Below are 21,148 nucleotides of genomic sequence, written 5' to 3'. Positions count from 1 at the left end.
AGCTTAAAAACTAACAACACAGCCATTACCCGAGGTAGACAAAGAATGAATAAAGATGCAATATGCTAAGTATCTTCCGTGCTAAAGACAGAAATACCTGTAATACCATCCTTGTGTATACTACTTTATCCTCACTATATATATGATTTAGCTTACCTGTCCTCAGACAAAATGCCCTCATACATGTCATGCACAAGCATGCAGAAAGAACAAAAAGCACTATAGGAGGAAGAGAAAACTCAGCAGCACAGAGGTGGCATACCCCAGTGACAGGCTGTTTCTTTGGATGCCTAAATCCTTTCATGCTTTTTCTTCTCTTTAAAAACATTTATATGTCCCTTACGTGTAACTCTACAGTAAAACATCTGCCCTCTTTAAAGCCTGTTAAACTACAGAGGTGAGCTGGATTGGTAACCCCTGCAGGTTCCTCTGATCAGTAGAAACTAGTCAAGGATCACAGGCTGGAACACATCTGAGATGAGCAGGAGAATTCACCCAACAGTCAGGGCTGAGAGCTCAGCTGGTGTCAAAGAGGGAGCAGCAGGAGAAATTTGAAGATTGCCATGACGGATGGCCAAGCAGGACTGCCCCTGTCCGCATTCTGCCTGCACCAGCCCAGCTCCGTTCGCAGGAAAGAGAAGACCATCGTGGTCACCAAAGGTCCCCATTCCCTGTTCTGCAGCCAGCAGGTGGCCGGGGAAGGCTCCAGGTCCACGGTGCAGCATAGCTGACATCTGCAGACCTGGGTTTGTTCTGGCTGCTCTGAAGCTGCCTCGTGGAGCCGTCTTGGGTGAATGACCTCCTGGCAAATAAAAGGCATGCCATGTGCCAGCCACACTTGTGCTCTGGACAAGAAAAAGAAGTTTCTCCCTCCTTTCTTGTTTTTTTTAAGAACAAATTCTCAGCTTTGCTTCATGAGCCAGGTGCAGAGCATGAACCTGCTCCTGTCTCATCTCAAGAGCCCAGCCCTCGCTCTCCAGGGCTGTGGCTACACATCCTCTTCCAGCCAGCGGTTTGCAGGTCACACACCACTGCAAGAAGTGTCAGACCAATAAAAGCTCTTACAAGCTGTTTTAACTCAGAACTGACTCCACTGGAATTCCTTAGAAAATAAAAACAAACTCCAGGGGGTTTGCTGGCTTACAGATTGGGGATATCTGTGGCTGTCTGCTTGTAAGGAACATGCTTATAATATATATTAAGCATTTTGTGGCACTCACAATGAAGAGAAAATTAACTTTGACACTCATGGCCAAAATATTAGTGTTAGTTTTCCAGTACTCTGCCCTAGAATAAGCAACTGGGACCCCAGGGGAAAAAAAAAAAAATCAATCACATGTCTACACAGCACTTCCACAGAAAAATGAGTTTTCTTTCTACTGAACTTAGCAGCACCTTCCCACCCATTCTCTTTTTAAAATTTATGATAAATAGAGCCACGCCTGCCCTGAAATCAGTTCTGGGTGATGTAAAAACAGAGTAGTCCTTGTCCTCAAGGTTTAACAGCCTAAATGAAAACAAACAATGAATTAAAGAAGGAAACAAAGTCAGTCACTAGCCTAAGGTCACGGAGGAATTATGTGGCTTGGCTTGGATTAGAGCACACATCCTTTGGTGCTTTACCAGCTCTCTTGTCCCATCTCCCTAACCCATACTGGGTTTCACTATTGCTTTCTCCTTCACATTTTCTCTTTCCCTGGCCTATTCCCTGTCCAGTCTGCTGGCAAGGATCCCCTTCCCCATTGCTGACAGCTTCAGTCATCCTTGCTAAATTATACATTCTGCTCAAAGCATGACTTTTAGCTTTCTAGCATATCAAGAGGTGCACTGGACTATTGCAATAAGAAGATTTCTAGCAGTGTTATTGAAGTGCAAGTGATAAAAGCTGGCTGAATTTTTATTAGGTCGGGTGGGGTTGTAGACAGACTGAGACATGACAAAATATTTTTCATTCTTTGGTATTATTTTGTAATAACAAAAATCTGAAATGTTTTTCATGCGGAGTGGGGAAAACCAAACCTTGTTGCTCTCTCACTAAAAAATAAGTAAGCTTCTATCCTGTTTCTTTACCCAGGGAAAAAGAAGTTTCTGCACATCAGTGTGTGTGCATGTATAAATCAAAGAAAGTTTCAGTTTTGATGAGAACCATGTTTTCCCAGGAAAAAAATTCCAATTTCAACAATCTGGATAAGTCTACATGGCAACATCTCCACTGACGGCTCCTGCCAAGCTCTTCCTAAACCCCACCAAGGCCAGTGGATGAAGGGTAGGCTGCTGCTGTGTGGCAGGGAGCAAGCATGCAGCTAGCCTTCCCCAGGAGAAGGGAGCCCCATCAGTTGCTGTCTGAGCTTGTTTCTCCTAAATCAGTTGCTGAGCAGCTCCTGAGGTTGCCAATAGGCAGCAGACCCTTTTAATCAGAGATAGCAGCTATCAATAAAGTAAGATGACATAAATTTTTAGCAAGTGCAATAAAGTCACAGCTTTTCCAAGTAATGATAACATGCTCCTGTGAAAGCACAATTAAAGTGAGTCTACAGAAGACGAACCCCATGGCAGCTAAACACTCTATTTTAGGCCTGACCCTGGACTGTTTCGTGCAAAAGGTACATTGAGCAACCTGCAGCCCGCTGCAAATTCTGCTAAAACATAGGAATGAAGCAACATTTCAGAGAAACAGACCCCTTCTTGGGGTCATTTGCGATACCCTCGCCTTCCCTAAAGACTCTTCCCTTTTCTCCCAGGGCTGCGTTGAAACCGCTGGGCTCCGGGACGCTGCACATTGTCCGCTTGTCTCTGCCGCTCGCTCTTGCTCTCCCCCTGCTTCTCACTTTCACTCCCATTGGTTTCATGTTCCCTTTACCACGCGGAAAACCTTTCAAGCTTATCCAGCCCAGCAGCGGGGTTTATCCTGGTTCCACCCACTGGGACTTTCCTAGCTTCCTTCTGCACAGCGAGGGGGAAAAAAGCCAGACGGAGGCAAGCAGTAGGCACCTCGGGGAGCTCGGGGAGCCGCGGTGCTCTCTTTCCCTAAGCTAGGTTTCTATTGTAGGCGGTGCATTCCTTGGGAGGGAGGGTGTGTGTGTGTCGGTGCCTTCCCACACTCGGGGCAGCTCTTATTTAATGGGGGTCTCCATGCAGGGCAGACGCCAGAAGAGATTTTGCCGTTCCCAGTTTCCCATCCAGGAACGGCAGCAGCTCGCATACCGGGTGCCAGCATGGACCGCGTGGCCGAGATAACCCTGGAGGAGACGGCTCCCAGGACCAACCAAGCCTCCAGGATGCACCTCAGGGAGGATTTGAGGAGGATACGGTGCGCGGTGCTGCTCTGCCTGCTCTCCGTGCTGGTCCTGGCGCTGCCCACTGCCTACCTGTTGGTTGGAAACCTCAGAGCCCCCAGCTCCTGCAACGGCCAGGTAAGAGGCTGACGGCCAATTTCTGTCCTGCCATGCTGCGAGGAGGAGAGTGCCGCGTCCCACGTCTCCAGGATTGGATTTGTTTGGTTCTTTTATTCTCTTTCTGAATTTCTCATGTTTAAGGGAATGTGAGAAACTCGCTGTTGCATTCCTTCTCCATTACGCAGCGCAAATCTGCCTGGGATAAATCTTATTATTGTTTGGTCTTTTTAACTTAACCGTTTCTGTTCCTCTTGTTTTCATTTCACTAAGGTCACAGTACAATGCACAACTTTGAAACTTTTATTGACATGCAGCAGGAAATGCTTAAGAAAAATTGCTACTTGATGGAAATCAAGAATCAGTGTCTCTCCACTGATTTCACCCATATTTTGGCACTATGGCTCATCTTCTGCCCTTCTTTCGGGTTAACTCTGAGACTTCCCTTACCAGTGTCCTATTTCAGCAAACATCTGCTGACCGTGATGCTGATATCAGTGGGTCAGTGCCTATCATCCACCACTGGGCAGACAGCTACAGCTCTCATATATTATTAATGCAAACTCCTGCAAAGATATGATTTGAGACAATTAAGGAGTCTGACCCTGAATTTCACATCCTTTTTTTTACTCCTCATGAAAACTTCCTCTGGATCCAGGGATCTTCTCAGCTCTTCTCCTTTGACAGACAGCTAAACTCACTTTCTCCTAGAAAGACAAACTTGCTGGTGTGGCTGCTTCTAATGCTCTTCCGTGCCGCCCCACTCCTTCTCGTGCCAGACTGCAAACAAGTGCCTATATTTCCACTCTAGACTATGAATTCAACAGGACTGCCCCATGCTAGAAGGATGCATATATGCATATAGGTCTGAAGATTTAAGGTTTTAATTTTAGGTTCAGATATGAAATTCCCCAACTAATTAGCCTGCTTGTATTATGCTCACTTAGGAACAGCAAAGGAAAGCAGTGTTAGTAAGTGGCCTCGAAGGCAGATTTCTAACCTGCCACACATTTAGTCTATGGATGTTTAGAGAGTGTGACAGCTGTACCCATGGCTGCACACGGGCACGCTTTTGGCTGCCCAGAGACGTGCTAGCCCCTGTTTGACCTCAAGTCTGCACAGCCGGTGTCTCGCGCCTAAGCAATGCCAGCTTCTGGGTGCAGCATCTTCAGCGTTATCGGCTTATACCTTTGTGCACCGCTGAAAAGGTGCAGCAGCCCTGCGCAGTACCTCAGGCTGTTAAATCTGCCAATTTCTTGCACACGTGAAAGTGCATGTTACTGTGCTGCCCCTGTTACTGCTATTTAGGCCAGCTAGAGTGGATGCACACGGGGTGAAGAGGCTCTTCGGACAGTCTCAGCTGCATTGCTCTTTTTTTTTGCGTCCTGTGAGGTTGTACAGAGCAGAACAGTTCAGTTCTTGAAATGAGCTTAGAGTGAAATAATGTTAGCCTGTTTGATTGGAGTAATGTGTTTCTGGCTCTTGACCCTGTTGGCAGAGTTAGAGAAGAAAAGTATTTTTGTGAGTGGGTTTGGCTTCTTAAGAGAAAAAGCTCAATGTAAACCATTAGATTTTCAATAGCCTGGGCTATGCTAGTGTGTATTTCCATGCATACGCACTGAATTATTAGCGTGTAGTATTCCCACAATGATGTAACGAGGTGATCAGATGAGTTACAGCCTCTGCAAGTCTCAGTGAGGAAGAGAAAAATCATCGGGCTGGCCGGCTGCCCGCTGCCTCCGTGCCAAGCTCAGTGGGTGGAGCGGCCAGCTACAGTTCAACTGGATCCTGCATTTTCTGATTTTTTCATTCACTCTGCTGGTGACTAACTGTATCGCCAAGGTTATCCAGCAACAGAGTGCAGATGGGTGGTTTTGTCTGCCTGTGTAACTTGCTGTTAATTCCCCAGAGCCATGTCACAGGCTAAACGCAGGCGCTCAGCCCTGCAGCTCGGCATGGCCGTAAGCTGTTTCAGTCTGTAGGAACATTTCTGAGCATAACGGCTCTCGGAGAAAATGTCTTTTTGCATTTCCTTCTGCATTTGAAGTGTTAGAACTGAATTGCTAAACGATGCCTTCCTCGTGTGCCCCATTGATAGCCCAAACCAGGAGGACTAGGCTGGGACCAGACGTGTGTGCCGGAGTTCTCTGTGGCACTGGTTTTGGGGCATGAATGCCCTGGGCATACTGGGAGCAAGTGGGCAGACCCAAGTTTGCACCAGATGCATATTCGCTTGCTGACCCTTGCAGCAGCGAGCCCGTGGGAGGAGTCCTTTCGTTGCCTCGGGACCAAAGCTCAGCCCACACATGCTGGATTATCAGCTTCTCGTGCATTGGGGACAGTCCTGGGAGGAGGGAGGGACTTGACAGCTGAGCAGGTGAGGCAGATGTAGTAAATTCCTGAACCCGTCCTTCCTGGAGCGAGGAGGAGGAGAAGAGGAGACGGGGAAGGTTTGCGCAACAGGGGTGTGCCTCTTTGATTTGCCTGCAGGGTGAGGCAGTTTATTCATCTCTGCTTCTGTGTGGGTGCACATGGTGTCACATTCTGCCTCTGAAGGGATACAAACTCACCTCTTCCTCTAGAAATGCCCCTTTCAGGAGAAAGCAGGGCAAGTTATGTCATTACAGCATCATGTGTGAGCCACTGGTTGTCTGTCATGGTATAACACCTTGCATGAATAATTCAAGTCTGGTGATGGTTTCCCTGGACACCTTCCAGCCTCACTACCCTGCTTCCCTTTTGGAAATAGAAATCACTTTCTTTTGTGCTTCAAGACAGTGTGAGGTGAGGAAATAGGGTTCTTTAAGCAGTAACACATGGCTTGTGTTCTTAGCAGGAAATATAAAAGGCTCTAGTGGTGCCCTTCCAGAGGAAGGGCCAGGACTGCTGTGCACCATTCCCCAAAAGAAGCCAAGTTTCTGTCTGAGTTTGCAAATCTAGCAAGGAAATGGCACAGCAGCCAGGACAGCATCTCTGGCTACCTTAGCAACCCACTCAGCTAGCCCAATACAGCAGACCGTCAAGTCCTGTGGCCTGGAGATGTTGGTACTTGGGCTTATTTTCATGGCATCCTTGGCATGGCAGGACCACAAGCAGCACAAGGGAAATTCCAAAACCTGTCCAAAGGATTGCACGTGAACCTGTGTGCCATGTCAGCCTTGCAATGGAGAAGGGAGCTGCTGCAGTACAGGAGGGACTTTAAAGTCCTAGCTGCTCCACCTGGATCCTGTGTGAAAGGATGAAGCCAGAAAGCTAGCAAAAAAGCTCAGATAAGGACTGCCAGAACATGCAGACATACAGAGCCAGAAGCCCTAATGGCCTGCCCAAATGGGAAAGAGACCCTGAAATGGCTTCCCCATCTGTAGGGAAGGAGAAATGCCTGGGGAGAAGCACTGAGGTCCACATGTGTGGGATTCCCTTTCCAAAAGCCAGCAGCAGTAAAAGTCCAGACTGGCCATTGCTGCTTGACGCATATAGTCCTCATGGGCAAAGAAGCTAGTGAGCACATGCCCTGGGTACATGCTTACACTGGGCACTATAGTCCAGCCAAAATACTCCCCTTGAGGCCAGTTTTTACTGGTGCAGGACAGGCCTCTACCAAAAATGCCCAGTCCAGGCCATGCAGCGTCTCTGGAGCTAGCAAAATTGTAGGTGTGTGAACCGTGTATGACCTGCAGAGACCCTGCCCATAAAATAATGTTTTGTGCTAAAGATGGAGTGGATGGAGGTGCTGGGGATATTTTGCTCATTAATCTCTCTGCCTGCAGTGCCAGGCTGCTTTTCCTATGCAGTTCTTTATTAGATACCCCTGGCCCTTCCTGGAGGTGCAAGAGGCAAAGCATGTGACAGGGGATGTTCAGCCCTTCTTCTTGGCTTTAGCAATATATGGATATAAATGCAGTTGAACATTCTTGTTATCAAAACAAAATAGAAGTGTTTTGCATACTGCAGTATTCAGGGTAATTAGAGCTGGGTGTCTGAGACATCATTTGTCTGCAAGTCAGCTGTAAGGTGGGATTTTCAACATGACTCAGTGCTGGTTACAGTCTCTCCACCGTAACCAAAGGGAAAGTTGAAGCTATGCTGTGAACTTTTCAGAATCACAGCTAAGCATGAAAGGAAAAGAGAGAAAAACACTAATTGTGTAAATGGTCTCTCTATTGTTTCATGCTGCTCAGCTCTCCCTCGCCACCTCATCTACACCGTCAATGTACATCTGTGCCTATTTAGGACAAATATTACTAATAACTGGCCATTATGTAGCATTGACTAGTACTAAAATATTTTCTATGGAAGGTTTAGATTCGTATCCTTATCAAACAGCACAATTATGGGAAAAAAAGATCTCTTACCTTTGCCAAGCAACAGAATAATTTCACATCTAGCAGCACCCTGCTCTATCTACCACACCACGTTGTCCTTTAGCATCTATGAATGCAGCTCCTGCACCTGGAGTTTCCATCTGGCCTTCATTGGAAACAAGTAAATTGGGGTTGCATAAAAAGCTTCTTCCCAGTTTTTAGTCAAAGTCATTTTGTTATTTTTTATAAAGAAGCAGAATTCTTCTTGATCTCTTTCCCACTTTCCCATCACCTCTGTATTGCAATATCTGAGTTTATATGAAGTAGTTCAGCAGAAGTTAGGCTTTAAATATGTAAACAGTCCCACTGAAGTTACATGATTAAATGTAGGTTTGTGATTGATTTGTAGCTCATTGCAGTACTTAGCATCATTAGAAAATATGTCACTTAATAAATATGTAGGAAGTGTCACATAAATAATGGTGTAGAACATACTCACATGCATATACGTCTGGCCAAAAGCAAGGGGAGTGTTTGAGGGAAATCCTCCACACCTATTTGTGCTTCCCACCGGGGGAAGGACAAAGTCACCTGGCTATGACTCTGTCACGTCAAAAAGTATAGTCATGTTTAGACACCACAGCAAGCAGATGGTACCTTGGAGAAAGTCATTAGTCATAATGAAAGGCCCAGATATCTCATTGACAGCGCAACACCATTTCTCTCTGTCAGCCACATACTGAGCTTTCGCACCACCGTCTCTTCTAGATGACATTTCCTGCAGAGCAGCAGACTGCTATGGCTGAGCTATATATGTGTATACAGGTGGGGAAGGGAGAAAAAAAAAAAAGAGAGAGAGACTTCCTTGCAGTTTTCCTTCTCCATTTTTTTCCATCATGCTGGAGCAACTATTTTAGAAATCAGGTTTTCTGCAGGAGCACATGGATGTTTACTGCTAGTAAAACATTAAAACATCTTTGGGCTTACTGGAGTAGCTAGCAGTCCCCAAACCCAGGCAGCCTGACTCTTCTCCCCCAAACACTCTCCCTCCCTAGGCCAATATAAAATATCTATTTTCTACTTCTCCTGCAGTATTTGAAGTGAGTATTTGTGAGACACAGCCACCAGGAGATAGCTTCAGCATCTACGTGCTAATACTATTTCAGCCTGTTTATTAAGCAGTGTGCATCAAATCCTTAGCTGCAAGATGATCAGTGGCAGTTTATTCAATGTATTTATTGTAGCTGTCCATAAAACACACCATACCACACCAGCATGCTCCTGACAAACATTGCATGATAGGGGTTCCTGACAGCCCTGATAGTCCACCCTGAGCTGGCTGGTGCCCTGGGGAAAGCATAAGGGATGCTCCTCACACCCCACGGAGGCTGGATCCAGAGCCAGCATCCCGCAGCATCCTCCAGTTAGGACCCACGCTGCTTTGCAGGCTGCTGTAAGAGGACTGGCACCTGGCGAGAAGCCACCGGCCATGCCCAAGCATGAGTCAGAAGGACCAGCCCTGGTAGGCGTGTGGCAGGCAGACAGCAGCTTCCCTTTGAACTGCTCAACCTAAATGTGAGAACCACTTGGTATGGCCCAGGGCCATACCCTGCCGCCATGCAATGCATGTTGGCACAGGGATGTGTTATGAGCGTGCTGGTGTTCAGCTCTAGAACAAAACATAAGAGGTAAGCAAACGTGAATCACCCTGCCTTCCCTTGGTGGAGTGTCAGTGAGCCACAGAGCTCACCCTCTGCCAGCAGCACTCTGACCTGCTCAGCTCCTTTCCATCTTCCAATGAGGCAACCCAACATTCAAGACAGATCTAAGCAACAGGCTAACAGTCTGAAATAACACAGATGCAGAAAGAAAAGCAGGTGAAATAGCAGTTCTGTAGCTGATACACGTCAGTTAGCCTTTCGCTGGCATTATGGATTCATTAAGTGCTTGCAAAGGCTCAGACCTGCTGAGTCTTGAGACAGGGAAGAATCACTCGCATCACTCCGCTTGCTCTGTTTGCTCTGCACAGACTGAGGGACAGGAGCATCTCTAAGCAGCAGAGGTGCTCCAGCAGTGCTGGATAGAGGCACCGCCACAAAGGAGGGTTATCAAAGGCTAATTCACACTGGCCACTCCGCCAGTCCTCCCCCAGTTATGCCAAGGGCTTGTCCAGCCTCTGAACAATACTGGAGTTTAACGCAACCACCACCACAGGATCCCAGGTTCTGTCCCTGGCACCTTTTCTGAGATGCAGGCTGTTTCAAACAAACAGCAGAAAACTCTTGCAATGAAGCAAAGCCCTGTCAGGGCTTGTCCTTTTACATAAAAGCTCTAGCTGAGGTTGATAATATTACTGTGGCATATTCCATTTTCTGGGATAATGCAAACCAGACCCTGTGTGGAGGTAGTGTACACCCTGGAGCCCTGAGCTTACCACTTGGAAATCTCTCCTGCAGGTCACAGAAGAGAGGGACTCTCGCTTTCTGAAGCAACGGGCAGTAGCTGCTGGTAAGTTTGCCAGTCCTTTCCCCCATCCCAAACACCTTTGTTTACTGAGGTTTTGCAATCGCTGCCACAGCACGCTGCTGGCAGATGCCTCCCCACCTGCCCTCCGCTCTCACCACCCAAATCTTTCCCAAGCCAAGTGAGCCAGGGCAGACAGAGGCAAACCTGGGCAACAAGATGCAGGGAGATGACTGGGGCCATAGCAAAAGTGCGAGCATTTCTAGCCCCAGGGCTGTGCAAGCTCGCTCCTTCTAGTGCAGGCACAGACCTCCCCAGCAGCTCTCTGAGATCGGTATAACTCCCTGAACGTGCAAAAGGATGGATTCTGGAGCCCGTGCATACCACACTTCCCTTCTGTTCATCCTCCAGCAATTTAAGACACAGCCATGATGTGTCCTGTCGACACCGCAGCAGGCCTGACAAGCTCAGTCATTTGCAAAGGGATTTTATTACCTCAGTGGTGTCAATAAACAATCACAGTGAATGATTCCCAACTCAAACATATGCAGAAATGGAAAGGGGCTGGACACGTTTCCTCAGTGGCATTGATCACCACTCACATCTCATTGACTTGAATAGCAAACACCCTTACACACTGTTTTTTCTTTTTCCCCCTCAGGTACAGATACACTTTCCAGTACAGAAAAGCCAAGAGCGCACCTGACAGGTAATGCTTGTTCAAAAATGAAGCATTTCCCACGGGTATTACAGCAGATGTCGTGGTGCAATAATCTTGGTTTCTGTGGGCCTGATAGGATCAGGTGTTGCAGAAAACATGGGGAAAATAATCACAGCTTTGCCTTGTTGACCACAACAGATTTACTGCAGCCTGTGTTTGTAGAAAAGAGCCCACGAAGGAGGTAGTTGGCAGAAACTTTTCTTCTTGCCACTTTTCCAAGCCATTTATTTAATTGAATGAGCAGCTTTTGTAACCAAACTCAAATAGGTGCCTGGTATCTTAGTGATCTGCTGAATCCCCTAGAAAAGGCAGTGGAAAGAGCCCAAGTGAGCCCTCATGGAGCAGTGAGTTGGGAAAACTACCAGTTTTGGAGCAAAATCATGTCAAATAAGACCAGTTTTAGAGCCCTTATTTTTCTGCAAGTTCTGACTTGGGCCACGCACACCATATTGCCATCAAATAGCCTCCTGTTCTTACTGAGATCACCTCTGACTCGCATTGGAGAAAGCAAGGGAAGAGTTATGTCCAGCTGAACCCCTCCAAGCCCTTATCTTGTGTTTGGAGGGTGCTATCACAAAGCACTGTTGCAGGGTGGGCTGCCATACATTTCTGAGGGGCTGCCAGTATTTGCAAGGCCACCATCTCACCACCTCAGCCTTAAGTTGTAACTGTCATCACACCAAGGACACTGTCCTGAGCCTTCCCCCATCCTCGCCAACTCTAACCACCTGGAAAATTGAGGTATTACCACAGAAAAGGAAAAAGTTCATGGCTGGTTTCCATGTGGATGGAGCTGAGTGCTGAAAGGCTCTCCAGCTGCTCTGACCTAAGGCAATTTTTACCTCTCAAAAATGCAGCTCACTGCAGAGGCTTCCCCAACACCCTGTGTGTTGTCCCAGGGGAGCACTTTAGTAACTTGAAGCATGCAAGAAGTGGCATGATGCTTCACGCAAATTCACCTACAGGGTTAAACAGGTTAAATGTACAGTATTTCAGGGCTGATTTCTTTCCCAGCGTAGTTTGCTTTCCCTAATCCACAAGCTCCTTCTGAATGCACATCCTTGGTCCCATCCCCTTTTGCACACAGGTTGCTAGAGCTCCAAAACTGACCTGTGCTTGTTCAAAATCACGTATTTGCTTAAGTGCAAGTTTACAAGAGCAAAATAACCACGTCTGCTAGTGTAAGTCTCTCTGTTTCCCCTGAATCCTCCCATGGCAGAGAGACCCAGAGGCTCCCAGTGCAGCTGACTCAGAAGAGCAGCCAAAGCACAGCTCTGCTAATGGGAACTTCCCTGGGTTGCACAAAAGTCCATTTGCCACAGGGAAGCACCCAACAGTTTTCTTCAAATTTCCTCAGGCCCCCCATTTGCAAAAATTCCTTTGCTGTCATTCCTGGGCAGTCTCCCTGGGATGGTGCCCATCCTCTTCAACATGCTGGTTTGGGCCAGTCACTGCTGGCCATAGCAAGGAGGATGAAGAGGAAAAAGCTAAGGGGATTTTACTGCTCCTTTTCTGTGCAAAAAAGGCTACACCCAGGCTGCTGTGCTATGTAGCCGTCAGGGAACCTAATTTCCATGAACTTACCTTTGACCTTTTTTTAGCCCAAGCATATTTTTGGTGCTGTACCCTGTGGCAAGGAATTCCCAAGCTTAACAGTACATCACAGTCAGAAAATATTTCCTGTTATTTTAAACTTGCTGCATAATAATTTCTTGAGTGCCAGCCTGGTCTTCTCACAAACCGTGACTTGTGCATAGAAAGTGAAAGAGGAATAATTATTCCTCAGACCTTTGTTACATTCCCCCACCTCAGGTACCTTTTTCAAAGCGAAGTTGGTAGACTACAAACTCGCACTTGTAGGAAATCTCTTCCAGATCTCTATTCTCTCTGTCTTTTTCTAGTTTTAGGCACATATATTCTGAAGGTGAGAGCAGAAGAGCAAGAGGAATAACTAGCCACAGTACTTTCACAGGAATGCACCACTGAATTAGCAGTAGCAGAATGACTCGATGTTTTGGTCCCTGTTCCTTTATGATGAATTTTCCACCTGCTCTTGGCCTTTTTAACATATAGTGAGCATTTTTAACTTATCCAAACTGGCATCAAGATCTCCTCTCTCAGGGTGGCTATAGCTAGTGAAGAATGGGACAATCCATGGGAATACCTAGCTAGGACTTTTCTCCATCCCCAGTCTCTCCTGTGCACTAATGTATATTTGCTGCTGACTGCACCATGCCATCATCCCCTCTTTGAGGTGTTTGGTTGCACTTTGGGTCAAGATGCAGACCAATGCCTATTCCTTCTTGTCACCAGCCTGCGACACGGCTGGATGAACTATGTTGCAGAAACCCCATCAAATACCTGGCTCACACTTATCGTGCTGCAATGGTACCCGAGCCCCCCACTAAATCTGGGTAGAACATCACTTTCTGGTTCCACTTGATTGTTGGAAGTTATTAAACTCCCAGGGCACATTCTTGAGAAACAGAGACCCTGCAGCCACGGGACCTCGCAGTGCATGCTGTACAAGGGCTTTACTACAACAGGAGACTCAGGCTCTACTCACTTGCTGAGACCAGGAGTCTGGTGTCCAAGTACAGTGTTCAGTATCAGGCTCTCACACTGGTGAGGGCTAGGAGTTGTAGAAACCCCACAAGTTCAGCAATATGCCACAAAATATACCCCAAAACTGCCAAGCAACAGGGTTTCTCCAGCAAGGGACTAAACCAAAAGAGATTTTGGGAAAGGAGAAGTAATTTCACATGTAAGGGATGACGAAAATTTATAGTGGATGCAAAAGTTGAAGGAACTGTAGCAATGAATCCCTTATTAAAAGCAGATTTTATTTACTTCAAGAGTTAGCCTATGTCACAGTTTAACCCCAGCTGGCAACTAAGTACCACACAGCCACTCACTCACTCCCCCCCACCCAGTGGGATGAGGGAGAGAATTGGGAAAAAAAAGGGTAAAACTCTTGGGTTGAGATTGTAACAGTTTAGTAGAACAGAAAGGAAGAAACTAATAATGACAATAACAACAATAATAAAATGACAATAAGAGTAATAAAAGGATTGGAATATACAAAACAAGTAATGCACAATGCAATTGCTCACCACTCACCAACTGATGCCCAGTTAATTCCCAAGCTCCCCACCCAGGGCAACTCCTGCCGGTTTATATACTGGGCATGACGTGACATGGTATGGAATGCCCCTTTGACCACTTTGGGTCAGCTGCCCTGGCTGTGTCCCCTCCCAACTTCTCGCTGTCCCCTCTCCAGCCTTCTCACTGGCTGGGCATGAGGAGCTGAAAAATCCTTGACTTTTAGACTAAACATTACTTAACAACAACTGAAAACATCAGTGTGTTATCAACATTCTTCTCATACCAAATCCAAAACATAGCACTGTACCAGCTACTAGGAAGAAAATTAACGCTATCCCAGTCGAAACCAGGACAGCATAATAGGTATATTTGCAGGAAGTAGAGCTCCATGTATTTATGAGATAAATAAATGACAAATACAAAGTACAAATGCTGCTAGAAAAGGAGCCGTACTGTATTCAAAGGCACTTGAACATGCATTTTTCCTCTTGACCGGTATTGAAAGCATGGGGAAAATTAATTAACTTGAAAATAGAGACCATCAATAGAGTGAGCTTTATCCTAAAAGGGACATTATAGCTGTAAAACTTGGAGTTGCCTAATTCTAGAAGTTATGAAATCATGTACTTCATTTGAGATGCCTGTTGGTTACAAAAAACATTTAAGAATTGAGTGTCCTTGACATTTTAAATGCGTCATTCTACACAGAAAAAAATATTTCACATGCAGCTTCTCTTCAATTTTCCCCCAAATTCCCAAGATGGAAAAGAGCGCGGGACATTTCCTGGAAATATTCTGATCTTTTCTGATCCTTCCCATCTCAAACAAGATTTCATCTGCTACCAGCTGATCTCTGAGAGGTATTACTCCAAGTTCTTGTAAGCCTTAGAGTGACCCAAATGCTACTTTAGTTTTCGCCAGGACTAAGGCCAATCCCTAGACACCCGAGAGGTAGATGAGGATGAAGGCAGACCATGAGTACTTTAATTTTCTTTTATCCCTCTCTCTCTGTATCAGGCAAAGCTCCATTGGCTCTAAGCCTCATAGTCTTCATAATACTTCTATAATTTAGCTTGGCTTGCTATCACAATCCCCGGCTACTGTTCTCCCACACAGAAATACTCTCCTCATGTACTTTACCTCCTGGAGAAAGATCGGAAAGATTTGATACTTCAAGCAGCGCTGACAGGCAGGCTGAAAAAACCCCCGTTATTTTGTTGTGCTACTCAGAGAATATGCAAGAAATTGCACTCCTAACACCTTCTTGTCTCCTTACGGATTATTTATTGCTAGAAAAGAGAGGGAAACGGATGCCATTGGGACCTGAGCACATTAGTTTTTCTGAATCTTATTTCACCCAGGATAAACCTAATGGTTATTGCCAAGAGAATTTCAAAGCTTTCCTTTACTTGCATTCCATTTGCCTCCCTGCCCACGCACACACAGCCCTTCCCCAAATACTGAATCAAAATCAACTTTAAACATTAACTCAAGCTCATGAAAAAGGTCTACTTTCCTGGAAATCAGTTGCCTCAATCTTTCTCAGCATTTAACATGAACTTTCCAGGTTCATTTTAATACCTGACAGAATCTTAATGGTATTTATCCACTTCCTTTTCACTGCCTCAGCTGCTGTTCTACCAGAACAATTTTATGTGGCAGTCAGTAAAGAGCAGAGAAACTCTTTTGCTTCCCTGCATAAAAATGAGTAAGTGCTAGGGCTTATTCTCCTGGCTGGTGTGTGTGTGTGAGAGAAATTAAAATGGTGGAGGAGAGGTGAAGGGAACAGGGCAACAGTTCCCCGATCCTTCCCCTGAGACCTCTGCAGCCTGGGGATCATCCTTAGCTTGGATCAGACTGATGTTGGGGTCTGGATTAGAGCTCTGCTTGTAATCAGTTAACCACAAGACTGGGAAAAAGTCTGGAGGAAAGTGGAGGCTAACACCAAGCTTAGCGTTTTGTTCTAGCAAAGCATTTATATTAAAAAAACAAAAACAAAAACAAACAAACAAACAAAAACAAACAAAAACCGAGAGAGAGAGAGATAAAAATGGTTTTAAATACAACGTGTTGCTTTGGAATTGGGCCTCCTGAAGCATAGTGGGGTCTTTTGAGGTTTTGGTAGAATCAAGTGACACTGGTAAGCCAAAAGCAATTCTACAGCAGAAGCTTTCATTGTGAACACTCAGGAAGAAAAGCTTGACACAGGGGCTAACAAACCGTAACATCCTTCAGAAGCAACTTGGCAGGAAGAGAAGTTCAAGTGTCTCAGTTTTTGGCGATAGATCATGCTGATCATTGTGAAACTTTTGCAAGCACGATAGTGTCTGTCTAAGAAACCTAACTGCAATCCATTGCTGCTGAAGAAAATGATGCTTTAGTATTACTACTGTCCTGAACCATCAGGTACAGGCATGGTACACATGTGTATACTGTCCCAGCACTGGTTTCACTTCAGGACAAGGTTTTTACTCTGTAAATAGGTAAGATAGCACCCCGGACCTGCAGGGTAAAACCATCTGTATTGCTCCACAGTGCCATGAGACTCAGTCTTTAGGAAGGACAGTTTCATCATTCGGGATCTGGCCCACAACAAGGCCATCCAGTCACAGCATACCCCTTCGGGCAGCCTGCGCTGGCCAAGGTCTTCCAAAAACATCCTGGGCTTTCACTCCTGATTGCTCAGATCTGGACACGCTATGGACACCCTTTAAAAATATCACTGGACAGTTGGCCTGCAGCCAATTCACCTCCGTTTTCAAACTGTAAAATAAGAACATTTCTGTCCTAGCATTTTGATTACCCTGTTTAAATTGCTTGCCCTTAGGAGTAGAGAACTCACATTACGTTCAGCAACATATCCCCAGCTGTAGCAAACTAACCCACCTCTTCTCCCTCTCTCTTCCTCCCACAGTGAAGAGACAAGATCTCGCTGACACCATGGGAAACCATCTGCCCATCCTGCAGTGGGAAGACAAGCGAGGCTTGGCTTTTACCAAGAACAACCTGAGTTATTCCAGCAACGCACTGGTGATACCTGTGTCTGGGGACTACTATGTCTATGCTCAGGTCACTTTCCGAGGGCCCATTGAAAGACACAGTAAAACAAATTCTGTCACTGAGATCATCACCAAAGTCACTGACAGTTACCCTGAGCCCACCCAGCTGCTGACCGGCACCAAGACCCTCAGTGAAAAGGGAAACAGCTGGTTCCAGCCAATTTATCTGGGCGCCGTGGTCTCCTTAGAAGTGGGAGACAAGCTAATGGTCAACGTTAGTGACATCAAGCTGGTGGATTACACTAAGGAGCACAAAACCTTCTTTGGTGCCTTTTTACTGTAGGTTCCTGGCAGCAGCTGGTGGGGGCTTCCCTTCAGGGCCCTGGTGTGACCTTGCAGGACCTTGGCTTTGTGGGCGTGCATCAGGGTGCAATCTCTGTGCTGTTATCCTTCTTCTGTACTGTCACCCCCCTGCAGCTCCCTACAGCCTTAAATTAAGGGGTAGGGAAAGCTGAAGCCACAGGCTGAATTGAACAGCCCCCCCCCCCCCAAAAAAAAAAAAAAAAAATCAAACCAGAAGAATGAAGGTCAGATTGGAGACAAAATTATATTTTTGAAAGTAAAAACTGAGAGCTCTTTAAAATTTTGTAAGCTAGGGAGGAACAGTTTATACCTGTGGGTAGGAATATTGATCTTGAATATTGCAGCTAAGCTACATCACTAATTCCTCCTCCAATGTACAATTTCCTCAACCCAAAGAAGTGTTCTGAACTTCCTCCAGTGCTTCCAGTATAGTTTTGCATGACCCTTCTTCAGATTCTCAGTTCTAAAAGGTAATTACTTTTCATCATTTCCTTACAAATAGATTTGCTCAGTACTTTGCACTAACGTAAAGCTCAGATTAATCATTAACTGCTTAACTAACCCCTTCCAACTTTCCTGTAAAATAGATTAAAATTATATCTTGTGTTTTGTAGAAGCTACCTGAATTTTTTTCCCCCCAAGAAATTGCTTACAGCTCTTTAAGTCAATATACAGCCTCAAAACTTTATGTAGGATTTCTAGGGAACACACACAAACACTTTCTGTTTCAGCATGAAAGTGGAATCTCCCCCCTAGGTCATAACATTAGGAAAACAGAAAAGACAAGGCAGAGAGAGACATGCAGCAAAATTTTCCACAATTTAAATCAACCGCTGAAATTTTGAGAGAAAACCTCTGCAATGTTTTGCTTTCCATTATGTTTAATGCAAAGCAAGCACAACTAAAGAAATCACTGTCTTGGTGCTCCCCCTTGCATCCATTGCCAATGCTGCAGCGGTCCCCCAACCACAAGGGACTCCCCAGCCTTTCCCTTGGTGAAGGCTGGCAAGCAGTAGTCCCTACACAAGGTCAAAAGATCCAAAGACACGATCTTGCCATGCCATGACCAGCTGCGGAGCTCAGGAATGTTTAGCTTCCCATGTTGCACTTCGCTATTTTCATTGACCTTACTGTCTCTCAGGGAAATTCCACAGCTTTCCTTCTCCTCCCACAATAAATACATCACTGACAATGACTCAAGTCATGTTCTCGTAGATTTGGACTTCGCACTCTTAACTACCAGGAGGTCTCACGCCTGAGCACCTACCATCCAGCCATTCTGCAACAACCAGGCTTCACTCTCTGCAACTCTTTCCTGCTCACCTCATTGGATTTCCTCCATTTTCCACTTCTTGGCCAGAAGTGACAGCAAACTTGATTGCCTAGTTAACGTTTCCACTCAAAGCCATGGTGGGGCCAAAAGCACACTGTTAGTGTCAGGGAGGTACTGAGGTTGGGGAATACGTAGCACTGGGACGGGGGGTTGTAGCTGAAGAGCTCAAATGGGCAGAGAAGTTCTCTGGTGGAGACAGCCCAACTACAAAAGACCGTGTGTGATATTGCAGCCCAACCAGCAGTGAAGCCAGGCTTCTTTGTCCACAGCGAGCCTATTCCTAGCAGGAGACAATTTATTTCTATATAAAGATCTGTTTGAACTAACATGGAAAAGTCAGTAGCACAGCTGAAGCGTAGAGCATAGAGGAAGGCCAAGGCAGATTGGGGGTAAAGGGAGGAGAGGAGCAGAGTAGGAGGTGGAAGATCCAGGCAACACCAGGATCTCTGCCTCTTCATGGCTTGGTGTCTTCATGCTGACAGCATGACTATACCACTTAAACCTAGCAGGTCTTTTATGTAGTAAATCACCTCAGAAAAGAAGGCTTTTTGACCATCCTTCCCTCTTCTGCAGTGCCTGGGTCCCATAATAGGTCTCAGTCCTTCACTGTTTTATCCACACTGAGACAGCATTAAACACATCGCAAAAGCTAGGAGATCACTATCTTGCTCTGCCCTTCTTTCCTCAGCAGGTGTCTGTCTTGCTTCCAGATTCTCCTGGAGTCTAGTCATTGGGTGTTGGTCCACTATACAACACTATACAACAACATCTGGGAGACGTTGACAATGTCCGTGCATCAAAACCTCATGACAGTTTGGCTTCCCATCCTTTCTTTGACTTGTCCTTCATTTTCCCCACATCCACATCTCAACTGTCCTCTTGATCCCTTTCTCCCACAGGCACCTTCCTGCCAATCACCCCAGTGCACAGAGAAAACTTGACATCTGAAAATAGGTTAGGATGGCAGAAACTAAACGTAATGATCCTGCTAGAAGGTGCAAACACTCTTGCCCAAAACATCCTCCAATGTCTTTATTAGCTAGATTCACTTCTGTCTTTAAGTCCTTTCTCCCATGTTTCATCCACCTGTTCAGCCTTTTCTTTTAAGCTGAAACTGGCTGAGACAGGAGCAGTTATTCCCCATGTATGTGTTCAGCACCCAGCACAGGCGACCTGGCCTCATTACTTCTCAGAAAGGGTGTCTGGTCATTCAGTTCCTTGGCAGTGCTGTTCTTACTGCTCAGAACCCCCCCACATCATGGTAAAATCTGGTGAAATCTCACTCTTGGCAGTTCAAGACAAGGTTATTCTCTGAGAAACCCTAAGACTTCCCATATCTTAGATTTTCTAAAGTGTTCTCTCAACACCCCATGCTAAGTTCTTCTGAGCTTCTGATCCCTTAGTTGTGTGCCCAAAATAAGAACTGAACTCATGAAAAGATGAAATTTCCAGCTCTTGCAGACCACCACGTAAAGCACTTTAGGTGACTAGCACATGAAACAACATGGTAAATCTTATAAAGGGAAGACTTAAAAGTGACCTGTCCAGGACAGGTGATTCTCAGCGACTAGGTAGGAATGCTTCTGTGAAGTGTTATATAGGATGAATTTGGTTTATCTGTGGAGAAAATTGAGTGCAAATTCTAGCTGTTCTGAGACAGTTACAGAAGTTCAGAAAGCTCTTTATTTCTACAAATGACATGATGTAGCATTCTTTCGAGGCCATAACACAATCCTGATTGATAGACTTGTATAGCAGATTTCCATAAAAACTGTATCTAAAATCATCATCACTTAATGTCTGGTGTGCTGAATGATGGTAAATATGAGGTCTGGGGGAGAAGAGTGGTGAATGCAGTGTTTGGCATACAATAGGAGAGCCTTCTATGGGATATATACATATATATACGTAGACGTACATATATATAGAAGTTCTAGGAAGCCCATTAGCAATAATGAGCCTTCTCTACCACAAGGCACATAATTTGTGTCCACTGTGCACTAACGATAAATTTGACGAGCAAAAAATTTCCTGCTGCAGCTCCATTACAGGTGTGACTCTCTTGATCCATGGCACAAAAGTATTTATTTTAGTCCAGTTGAAGCAAGCTTTTGCACCCCATTACACACACCAGCTTCTAGCACATTTAGTGAACTAGCACATAAAGTGCTAGTGACATATGACATAAAGAAATATAACTGGCATTACTTGTTTTAAAGTAGTGCAAGCATATTAATCCACACATCTACCCTAGTGGAAATTCTATCTTTCTCCCTTTTTTCCCCCTCTCAGTGCTAATGTTTCTGTAACAGTGACCACCAAATATAGTAAGTTTGCAGGGGCTGATTCTGACCCTGTTGTATATCAGATATTGCTCCACAAAAGTCAACAGCATGAAGTCAGAGTAAAGCCACTTAAGCAAGAGAGAGGTCAAGCTTAAAGGGAAATATCTCAAACAGACTGAACCCAAG

General features: G+C 45.6%; 1 protein-coding gene across 1 annotated transcript; it reads left to right on the top strand.

Annotated features, from left to right (window-relative positions):
* The first annotated feature begins 2,969 nt into the window (after positions 1 to 2,969).
* Positions 2,970 to 18,539, top strand: TNFSF15 (TNF superfamily member 15). The gene is made up of 4 exons (XM_009929382.2): positions 2,970 to 3,413; positions 10,150 to 10,201; positions 10,818 to 10,865; positions 16,897 to 18,539. The coding sequence occupies exons 1-4, from the start codon at positions 3,216 to 3,218 to the stop codon at positions 17,322 to 17,324; spliced, it is 726 nt and encodes a 241-aa protein (XP_009927684.2). The 5' UTR covers positions 2,970 to 3,215; the 3' UTR covers positions 17,325 to 18,539.
* The last annotated feature ends 2,609 nt before the right edge of the window (positions 18,540 to 21,148 follow it).

Source organism: Haliaeetus albicilla, chromosome 26 (assembly GCF_947461875.1).
Source record: "Haliaeetus albicilla chromosome 26, bHalAlb1.1, whole genome shotgun sequence".
Taxonomy (NCBI): domain Eukaryota; kingdom Metazoa; phylum Chordata; class Aves; order Accipitriformes; family Accipitridae; genus Haliaeetus; species Haliaeetus albicilla.
This window is presented reverse-complemented; position numbering and strand designations above follow the sequence as displayed.

What these genes read in the sequence shown, in the direction of transcription:
- TNFSF15 (XM_009929382.2), top strand. Translation starts at nt 3,216, where the DNA reads ATGGACCGCGTGGCCGAGATAACCCTGGAGGAGACGGCTCCCAGGACC. An exon ending in CCAGCTCCTGCAACGGCCAG is followed by an intron (nt 3,414 to 10,149) that starts GTAAGAGGCTGA and finishes TCTCTCCTGCAG; the next exon opens with GTCACAGAAGAGAGGGACTC. An exon ending in GCCAAGAGCGCACCTGACAG is followed by an intron (nt 10,866 to 16,896) that starts GTAATGCTTGTT and finishes TTCCTCCCACAG; the next exon opens with TGAAGAGACAAGATCTCGCT.